The following is a 12,598-nucleotide window of genomic DNA, read 5'->3' on the forward strand; positions in this document are numbered from 1 at the left end:
AAGTTTCTGTTGCGCACGAGATACATGTCTAATATGAAAAAATAATTTATTTAAATTTTTTTTACAACTTCATCAAAAGTATCTGGTGATAGTTTTTCGTGCGCACGAGATACATGTCTAAAAAACAAAAACAAAAAAAACCCCAATTATTGTTATTTTTTTTTAGACATGTATCTCGTGCGCACGAGAAAGTTTCTCGTGCACACGGGATACATGTCTAAAAAAAAATAAATAAAAAATTATAATATTTTTTAATTTTTTCTACAACTTTATTAAAAGTTTCTCGTGATAGTTTCTCCTGCACACGAGATACATGTCTAAAAAACAAAAAAACAAAAAAAAAATACAAAATATACAAAAATCCATATATATATAATACATTTTTATTTTTATTTATTTATTTTTTTAATATTCATCAGTCAAATAGATTTTTAAAATGCTCTCATTGGTGTCAAATTTTAATCTATCAGAATATGTAATAAAATAGTCATATCAAAATGAAATTTAATTTAATTACATTTTTTTTTTAATTATTAAAATTTGTTTTAACTATTAAATGAACCTAAAATAGGACTTCTTTTATCTTTGTGGTAAATATTGGACACAATGTGTTGAAGTTAAAAAAAAATCAAAATAAATCTATTACCAGTGAACCAGCAAAAAAATCTACCTGTGTTTTTCTATATATGTACTTGTTGCGGGCCGCCACAGGTAAAAAAAAGTTTGGCTAGTCATGTGTTTTTACATGTGTGACATTATCAGTATGTCAAGTTTTTTTGTTATAATTATATTAAAAAATAATAAATCTATTGATGACAATGTTTACCTGTGAACCAGCAAATAATATAACTGTGTTTCCCATATATTTACTTGCTGCGGGCCGCCACAAGTAAAAAAGTTTGGCTAACAATGCGTGTGACATTATCAGTATGTCGTGTTTTTTGTTATAATTATAATTATTTATATATATATATATATATATATATATATATATATATATATATATATATATATATATATATATATATATATATATATATATATATATATTTTAAAAATCTAATGAGAACAATGTTTAACTGAACGAGCAAAAAATTTAACTATGTGTTTCATATATATTTACTTGTTGAGGGCCGCCACAAGTAAAAAAGTTTGGCTAGTCATGTGTTTTCATACGTGTGTGACATTATTGGTATGTCGTGTTTTTTGTTATAATTATATAAAAAAAATAAAAATCTATTGAGGACAATGTTTACCTGTGAATCAGCAAATAATATAACTGTGTTTTCCATATATTTACTTGTTGCAGGCCGCCACAGGTAAAAAAGTTTGGAGAGCCATGTGTTCTCACGTGCATGACATTATCAGTATGTTGTGTTTTTTGCTAATATATATAAAAAAAAATTTAAAATCCAATATGTTTCACTGAACTAGCAAAAAATGTAACTATGTGTTTCCCATATATTTACTTGTTGAAGGCCGCCACAGGTAAAAGAGTTTGGCTAATCACGTGTTTTCACACGTGTGACATTATCAATATGTCGTGTTTTATATCAAAAAATAAATCTATTGATGACAATGTTTACCAGTGAACCAGCAAAAAATCTACCTGTGTTTTTCTATATATTTACTTGTTGCAGGCCCGCCACAATTAAAAAAGTTTGGCTAGTCATGTGTTATTACACATGTGACAGTATCAGTATGTCAAGTTTTTTGTAAATATATTAAAAAAAACCCAATGATGACAATGTTTAACTGTGAACTAGCAAAAAATATAACCATGTGTTTCCTATAATGTACTTGTTGCGGGCCGCCACAGGTAACTTTAGGGCTGTCACATGTAAAAAAGTTTGTTATAATTATATTAAAAATAATACATCTAATGATGACAATGTTTACATGTGAACCACAAAAACAACTAACCCGTATTTTTCTATATATTTACTTGTTGCGGGCCGCCACAAGTAAAAAAGTTTGGCTAGCCATGTGTTTTCACACGTGTGACATTATCAGTATGGCAAGTTTTTTTGTTATAATTATATTAAAAAAAAAAAAAATCTAATAATGACAATGTTTACCTGTGAACCAGCAAAAAAATCCAACTGTGTTTTTCTATATATTTACTTGTTGCGGGCCGCCAAAAGTAACTTTAGGGCTGTCACATGTAAAAAAGTTTGTTATAATTATATTAAAAATAATAAATCTAATGATGACAATGTTTACATGTGAACCACAAAAACAACTAACTGTGTTTTTCTTAATATTTACTTGTTGCGGGCCGCCACAAGTAAAAAAGTTTGGCTAGTCATGTGTTCTCACACGTGTGACATTATCGGTATGTCGTGTTTTTTGTTATAATTATATTAAAAAATAATAAATCTAATGATGACAATGTTTACCTGTGAACCAGCAAAAAAAATCTAATTGTGTTTTTCCTATATATTTATCTTGTTGCAGGCCCGCCACAAGTAAAATAGCCATGTGTTCTCATCCTAGCTAAATGGCATTCATATTCCGAGTTCCTCCCAGCAAAAAGCTGCAGGGATTTCACTTATGACTGCGACGCCACGCAGAGAAGCGTACGAAAATAGAAGGGGGATGGGAATCGTGCCAAACTCTCAATCAATGCCTGGCAAGAAGCTCCATGTGCGCTAACAACAACAACAACAACAACAACAACAACAACAACAAGACAAAAGGCAAGTGAGGACAGCAGTAGGAACTATTTCAGTCTGTGAGGATGTCACAGTGTCTGCTAATGATGTGTCTGCTAGTCAGGACCTGCTCACTCTATTTATATGTGACACTACATGCATGCACATATTTATATGTGACACTACATGCATGCACATACAGTATTTATATGTGACACTACATGCATGCACATATTTATATGTGACACTACATGCATGCACATATTTATATGTGACACTACATGCATGCACATACAGTATTTATATGTGACACTACATGCATGCACATATTTATATGTGACACTACATGCATGCACATATTTATATGTGACACTACATGCATGCACATACAGTATTTATATGTGACACTACATGCATGCACATACAGTATTTATATGTGACACTACATGCATGCACATACAGTATTTATATGTGACACTACATGCATGCACATATTTATATGTGACACTACATGCATGCACATACAGTATTTATATGTGACACTACATGCATGCACATACAGTATTTATATGTGACACTACATGCATGCACATACAGTATTTATATGTGACACTACATGCATGCACATATTTATATGTGACACTACATGCATGCACATACAGTATTTAGTATATGTGACACTACATGCATGCACATATTTATATGTGACACTACATGCATGCACATAGTATTTATATGTGACACTACATGCATGCACATACAGTATTTATATGTGACACTACATGCATGCACATATTTATATGTGACACTACATGCATGCACATATTTATATGTGACACTACATGCATGCACATACAGTATTTATATGTGACACTACATGCATGCACATACAGTATTTAGTATATGTGACACTACATGCATGCACATATTTATATGTGACACTACATGCATGCACATAGTATTTATATGTGACACTACATGCATGCACATACAGTATTTATATGTGACACTACATGCATGCACATATTTATATGTGACACTACATGCATGCACATATTTATATGTGACACTACATGCATGCACATATTTATATGTGACACTACATGCATGCACATACAGTATTTATATGTGACACTACATGCATGCACATATTTATATGTGACACTACATGCATGCACATATTTATATGTGACACTACATGAATGCACATATTTATATGTGACACTACATGCATGCACATACAGTATTTATATGTGACACTACATGCATGCACATATTTATATGTGACACTACATGCATGCACATATTTATATGTGACACTACATGCATGCACATATTTATATGTGACACTACATGCATGCACATATTTATATGTGACACTACATGCATGCACATAATTATATGTGACACTACATGATGCATATATTTATATGTGACACTACATGCATGCACATATTTATATGTGACACTACATGCATGCACATATTTATATGTGACACTACATGCATGCACATATTTATATGTGACACTACATGCATGCACATAGTATTTATATGTGACACTACATGGACATATTTATATGTGACACTACATGCATGCACTTAATTATATGTGACACTACATGCATGCACTTATTTATATGTGATACTACATGCATGCACATATTTATATGTGACACTACATGCATGCACTTATTTATATGTGACACTACATGCACATATTTATATGTGACACTACATGCACATATTTATATGTGACACTACATGCATGCACATATTTATATGTGACACTACATGCATGCATATATTTATATGTGACACTACATGCATGCATATATTTATATGTGACAATACATGCACATATTTATATTTGACACCACATGCATGCACATATTTATATGTGACACTACATGCATGCACATATTTATATGTGACACTACATGCATGCACATATTTATATGTGACACTACATGCACATATGTATATGTGACACTACATGCACATATTTATATTTGACACTACATGCATGCACATATTTATATGTGACACTACATGCATGCACATATTTATATGTGACACTACATGTACATATTTATATGTGACATGACATGCATGCACATATTTATATGTGACACTACATGCACATATTTATGTCGCACTACATGCACATATTTATATGTGACACTACATGCATATATTTATAAGTCACTAAATGCACATATTTATAAGTGACACTACATGCACATATTTATATGTGACACGACATGCATGCACATATTTATATGTGACACTACATGCACATATTTATATGTGACACTACATGCATATATTTATAAGTCACTAAATGCACATATTTATATGTGACACTACATGCACGTATTAATATGTGACACTACATGCACATATTTATATGTGACACTACATGCACATAATTATATGTGACACTACATGCACATATTTATATGTGACACTACATGCATGCACAGTTATATGTGACACTACATGCACATATGTATGTCGCACTACATGCACATATTTATATGTGACACTACATGCATATATTTATAAGTCACTAAATGCACATATTTATATGTGACACTACATGCACATATTTATATGTGACACTACATGCATATATTTATATGTCACACTAAATGCACATTTATATGTGACACTACATGCATATATTTATATGTCACACTACGTGCACATATTTATGTGTGACACTACATGCACATATTTATATGTCACACTACATGCACATATTTATATGTGACACTACATGCACATATTTATATGTCACACTACATGCACATATTTATATGTCACACTACATGCACATATTTATATGTGACACTACATGCACATATTTATATGTGACACTAAATGCACATATTTATGTCGCACTACATGCACATATTTTTATGTGACACTACATGCATATATTTATATGTCACTAAATGCACATATTTATGTGTGACACTACATGCACATATTTATATGTCACACTACATGCACATATTTATATGTCACACTACATGCACATATTTATATGTGACACTACATGCACATATTTATATGTGACACTAAATGCACATATTTATGTCGCACTACATGCACATATTTATATGTGACACTACATGCATATATTTATATGTCACTAAATGCACATATTTATGTGTGACACTACATGCACATATTTATATGTGACACTACATGAAGCTATACATGCACATATTTTCATATGCTGTATACAAATGTGTTTTAATCAATAATGAATACAGTTATTGACACATTCATGTATTTAGTGAAAGTGTCTGTCACGTGTTTACTATCGTCTGTGGAGCATCTTTTAATGTGACGCATCATGGCCAACAAAAAAAAAACATTCCAAATGACTTCACTCTTGTAAATCCTCATTTTAATTTAATGCAGGACATGATTTTGATGGCAATCTCATTTTAGAATATTTTCTTGAGCTAACGATGGAAACGTAGAGTCGTGACAAGAGCAGTAAAGAAGCATGTCATATTCATGATATTTTGGGGAATGGCATCTTTTTACTTGACATGATTTAGGACTGACAGGTTCTATTTACAGTGGAACACATTGTTTCCCTCTGGAGGTAGCAATGATCTTATTACACTTTTATTAACTGCTGTCCTTTTAACAGTTACACAAAGTAGTTAAATGGAGGACAATTCAATTAAATACAACTAAATAACGACAATGTGTAACTGTGAACTGGCAAAAAATAAAACTGTACGTGGTTTCCATATGTTTACTTGTTGCGAGCCGCCACAAGTAAAGACAAAATTAAAAATACTTTATAATTTTATTTGACGATACAATCAGTATCAACTTCCAAGTGATATACAGTATGTGCTTCCATCTCCTGCAATTATATTCCCAAAACAAACATTTTCAGTGGTCACCAACCTTTCGAGATCCATGGTCCAAAAATCAAAGCAAGATCTGAGATATATAATATACAAAAATACATACATATATATATATACGCACGTATACATACATATGGATGACTGTGCATGTGAGCTGTGTGCTTGGTATTTTATTTATTTATTTTTATCTTAGTACCAATGTTCTTTTGTTTTTTATGTTTCATCTATGAATTTGCACTAAATGGGTTTGCTTGCAATTTCGTTGTACAATGTACAATGACAATAAAGATCATACATATACGTACATACATATATACATACCTACATACTGTACATATATACATGTACATATACATATATACTTACATATACATATATATGTATATGTATATATACATGTATATATGTATATATACACATGTATATATACATTTATATATACATATATACACATGTATATATACATATATACACATGTATATATACATATATACATTTATATGTATATATACATATACACATGTATACATATATATGTATATACATGTGTATATGTATATATACATATACATGTGTATATGTATATATACATATACATATGTATATGTGTATATACATATACATGTGTATATGTATACATACATATACACATGTATATGTATGTATACATATACACATATACACATGTATACATACATACATATATATGTATATACATATGTATATGTATATATACATATGTATGTGTATATATACATATACACATGTATATGTATATATACATATACATGTGTATATGTATATATACATATACAGATGTATATATACATATACACATGTATATGTATATACACATATACACATGTATACATACATACATATATATGTATATACATGTGTATATGTATATATACATATACATGTGTATATGTATATGTATATATACATATACATGTGTATATGTATATATACATATACACATGTATATGTATATATACATATACATGTGTATATGTATATATACATATACACATGTATATGTGGGCCGCTCTAACATTGTTTGTATATCTGTACGGTATGTACGTATATATCCATCCATCCCTTTTCTACCGCTTGTCCCTTTCGGGCGGTAGGCGGGGTATATATGTATGTACGTATATGTATGTATATATGTATGTACGTATATATATATGTATGTGTGTATGTATATATATATATACATGGCTATATATATATATATATACATATATATATATATATATATATATATATATATATATATATATATATATATATATATATACATATATATATATATATATATATACATATATATATATATATATATATATATACATATATATATACATATATATATATATATATATATATATACATATATATATATATACATATATATATATATATATATATATATATATATATATATATATATATATACATATATATATATATATATATATATATATATATATATATATATATATATATATATGTATATATATATATATATATATATATGTATATATATATATATATATATATATATATATATATATAGCCATGTATATTTGTAAACACTGATACTTACAGAAAAATGTATAATATTTGTAGTAAGGATATATTTAAATGTGCTATTGTAATAATAATTACAAATTATTATACATTATTTTTTACATGTGAAAAATCATTAAAGCTGCCTTATTATTATTACTATAAATGGTGTTATCACATTTGTATAATTATTTATCACAAATAAAATATGTACTTTTAAGAGTAAATATCCTTGATTGCAAAAGATCCAAATGGATTAATTCTGAATTAAATGTGTGATATTTTGAAGAAAAAAAAAGAAGTTTATTTTATGTTTTAATATTTGGAAGAATTTCCATCCTTTTTCATTTCTGCATGACGTCAGTTTAAGGTCACTTGCTGGATGTATTCAGAGAGTGGTGTGCAGGTGGTAGCGGGTCACTCACCTGGAAGTACTTTGGCCCACTTGACCAGGCGGACCATCTGCTTCCCGGCCAGGCAGTTGAGGCTGGACAGCAGGTGGTCCGTGGTGTCGGGCTGCGTGTTGTCGAAGCCCGAGTACACCTCTTCGGGCTCGATGAGCTCCAGCACGCTGCAGATGGAGGGCGGCAGGAAAGGTGTGACCACCCCGGCGCCGTGAGGCACCAAGGTGGTGCTGGCCGACGCGTTCAGCTCCTTCTCCGAGGGCAGGAAGTCGCCTCCCACGCCGCCCGTTTGAGCCTCCTTGGCGCCCTGCGAGTCCTCGCTGACGCCCTTTAACTTCACCAACTTCTTGGACTTGCGAGCTGTGTGGGGGGCATATTCATGTCAGCATGACCTCTGACCCCGACGTCCCGCAAAAAAGAAAGAGCCTCACCTCCGAGGTTCATCCCGGCCTGAAGGCACTTGCGTACGCGGCACGCCGGGCAGTTTTTCCTTCGGATCTTGTCGATAATGCAGTCGTTCCTGCCGGCGCAGAGATAGTTGTGCTGACCTGAGAAAAAACAAGAAGACCATAAGTAATAATTGGGGCAAAAGGTGCAGTGCCCCACCACGTCCAGCAGATGGCACTTTGTGTTACACAAATACATTCAAAGTTCAATATGTCGGATTCTTGCTCTTTTTACACATTTTTTCTTCTCCGCGATTAGAAAACAACCCCCCCAGAATAACTCCAGTACAGTAGATCAAGGGTCTTAAAACCTTTTTCCAGGCCAAGAACCCTTAAACCAGGGGTGTCCAAAGTGCGGCCCGCAGCTAATTGTTTACCGGCCCGCCACACATTCTGGAAATACTATAGTAAATATAAAAAAGAACATTAAAAAAAGGTGGAATGAGGTGAAATCTAACAAGAGAAAGTTGCAATGTTGACACAAAAGCTGCCATGCGGGCTGTTTTTTTTCTTCTTTTGTCTTCATTTTTATTTTTTTGCCATTGCTCAATAAAATAAAAAATAATGACAAAAAATCCATGTTATAATGAATTATTTTCAGGGCTCCAATTACTTCAAATATTTCACAGTGTTTCCCACACATTCATTTATTTGTGGCGGCCCGCCACGAAAGAATTACGTCCGCCACAAATAAAAAAAATACATTTTTTTTTTTTGTCCTGTCCAGCTTCTCAGGCAAATAATATAGTTGATGTAGATGCCCATATCGGCTGTTCAGATTTACTTTACAAAAGAGAAGTGTAGGATACTTCTCTTGTTGCCTTATTTGTATTTGACCACTACTGTTTTCTGTTTATTTGTTACTGACTGTGGCAGGACACCTCTGCCTCTGTTTCACTTTATGTTGCTGGTAAATAATATGGTTGTAGTAGTAGGCTAAAGTTAAATTATTTAGTATGCACTAATTAAAGGGGCAGAGCTTTAAGAGACATTTTAGCTTTTATATTTTGTAAGATATATTTTTTGTAAGAACCACAATTAATAAATATATTTCAGTGAATAACTTATTGTTCAAATCTGTATATAAATATGTACATAAAGTGTTGTAATTATATTGTAAAATGGATGGATGGATGGATGGATGGACGTTTAAAACAAAACTGTTATTATTAATTAGTAAGTATACATTTTTTGAGCCTTTTTAGAGAAAATCATATCATTGTAGTACATTATGCAAATTACACGGTGATGTCATGGTGACCACGCCCACAGCCACGCCCACCGCCACGCCCCCACCGCCAAAGGTATCTTGGCAGTTTATGGGAAACACTGTTTCACTTTAAAATGTTTTATGTGGTAAATATTGCATATATTGTGTAGTAGCCATATAAAAACATCAACGTTTTCTTTGACAAAAGCGCAAAAAACAAACAAAATAATAGTTCCAGCATAAAATCGACAGATATATCTGAAGTTGATCTCGTAACTTAAGTGTTGAAAGTAAAAGAAAAACCTAATAAAAATGTATCACTTTATGAGTGGGGCACCTTTTGGATCCCAAATATATTTGGTGATTTTTTATTTATCTTTTCACTGTGATTACTCAAAAATATGAATTAATTAAAATCAATGGTGTCCTGCATTATTGATCTTTTAGGGCTCTAATTACTAAATACTGCATATTTCAGTTTTACTATAAAAAAAACTAAGTTGTTTTTGACAGAAAAGCCATAAAACATTTTTTTTTAAAATTTGTATTACTTTATATCAACTTGAAGTTGATATAGAGATTTACTGTAAGCGTTAAATAATTAAAATAAAAAAATAATCTGACTTATTTTTTAACATTTTAATGACTGAGACCCTTTATGGTCCCCGGGACCCCTAAAGGTAAAATAAATAAAAAATGCATATATTTTGTTATGGTTTGAAAATGAAAAATATAGAAAATGGCCCCCACATGCTTTAATTTTTCCGTGTGCGGCCCTCAGTGGACAAAGTTTGGACACCCCATGTGTGGGCCACATAGATACAAAAAGCCCTTGGAGGGCCACTTCATTAATATTAAAAAGTTTCCATATATATATATTTTGTTTTATTATTATTTCCGTTGTTTACCAACCAACTAATAGAAAACCTGCTTTGGAATCAAAAGTCAAAAGTGACAACTTCATTTCAGCTGGCGTAGAATTTTCATGAGGAAAAAAAAAGGGTTTGAATGACACAAAGGCAAGACATACAGTAGAAACGGGATTGAGAAGGCACTATTTGGTTTACCTGACACATGAAACGTGACAAATTGCGGGAGCGCACTATCCACTTCGGCCGCCATTCCAACTTTGACCACAGCGTCAGTTAAAGTTCAAGTACCAATGATTGTCACACAAACACTAGGTGTGGCGTAATTATTCCCTGCATTTGACCCATCACCCTTGATCACCCCCCTGGGAGGTGAGGGGAGCAGTGAGCAGCAGCGGTGGCCGCGCCCAGGAATCATTTTTGGTGATTTAACCCTTAAAGTTAAAGTACCCAGGATTGTCTCACACACACACACTAGGTGTGGCGTAATTATTCCCTGCATTTGACCCATCACCCTTGATCACCCCCTGGGAGGTGAGGGGAGCAGTGAGCAGCAGCGGTGGCCGCGCCCGGGAATCATTTTCGGTGATTTAACCCTTAAAGTACCAATGATTGTCTCACACACACACACTAGGTGTGGCGTAATTATTCTCTGCATTTGACCCATCACCCTTGATCACCCCCCTGGGAGGTGAGGGGAGCAGTGAGCAGCAGTGGTGGCCGCGCCCAGGAATCATTTTCGGTGATTTAACCCTTAAAGTACCAATGATTGTCTCACACACACACACTAGGTGTGGCGGAATTATTCCCTGCATTTGACCCATCACCCTTGATCACCCCCTGGGAGGTGAGGGGAGCAGTGAGCAGCAGTGGTGGCCGCGCCCGGGAGTAATTTTTGGTGATTTAACCCCCAATTCCAACCCTTGATGCTGAGTGCCAAGCAGGGAGGTTCTCATTTCAATGTGTTTTCTTTATTTTCATGACTATTTACATTGTAGATTGTCACATCAAAACTATGAATGAACACATGTGGAGTTATGTACTTAACAAAAAAAGGTGAAAAAAACCTGTTTTATATTCTTGTTTCTTCAAAATAGCCACCCTTTGCTCTGATTACTGCTTTGCACACTCCATGAGCTTCAAGAGGTGGTCACCTGAAATGGTTTTCACTTCACAGGTGTGCTTGAAGCTCATGGAGAGAATGCCAAGAGTGTGCAAAGCAGTAGTCAGAGCAAAGGGTGGCTATTTAAGTTAAAGTTAAAGTACCAATGACCGTCACACACACACTTTCTGCTCCGCTGCTCCCAGTCTGTGGAACGCTCTCCCTGACCACCTGAGGGCACCACAGACTGTGGATGCTTTTAAAAAAGGCTTTTTTTTAGATATATGCATACCGTATTTTTCGGACTATAAGTGGCAGTTTTTTTCATAGTTTGGCCGGGGGTGCGACTTATACTCAGGAGCGACTTATGTGTGAAATTATTAACACATTAGCGTAAAATATCAAATAATATGATTTAGCTCATTCACGTAAGAGAC

At 32.9% G+C, this 12,598-nt stretch overlaps 1 protein-coding gene across 1 annotated transcript in view; it reads right to left on the reverse strand.

The window, feature by feature from the left end:
- The window catches only part of LOC133639568 (mineralocorticoid receptor-like), a 66,347-nt gene that overhangs the window by 21,015 nt on the left and 32,734 nt on the right, over positions 1-12,598 (reverse strand). The window contains exons 2-3 of the mRNA XM_062032990.1: positions 8,966-9,082; positions 8,556-8,894 (exon numbers count right to left, since the gene is read on the reverse strand). Of these exons, the coding sequence (XP_061888974.1) occupies positions 8,556-8,894; positions 8,966-8,978 (352 nt within the window). The 5' untranslated portion in view covers positions 8,979-9,082. The remainder of the gene's footprint in view (positions 1-8,555; positions 8,895-8,965; positions 9,083-12,598) is intronic.

Source organism: Entelurus aequoreus, linkage group LG22 (genome assembly GCF_033978785.1).
Source record: "Entelurus aequoreus isolate RoL-2023_Sb linkage group LG22, RoL_Eaeq_v1.1, whole genome shotgun sequence".
Lineage (NCBI taxonomy): Eukaryota > Metazoa > Chordata > Actinopteri > Syngnathiformes > Syngnathidae > Entelurus > Entelurus aequoreus.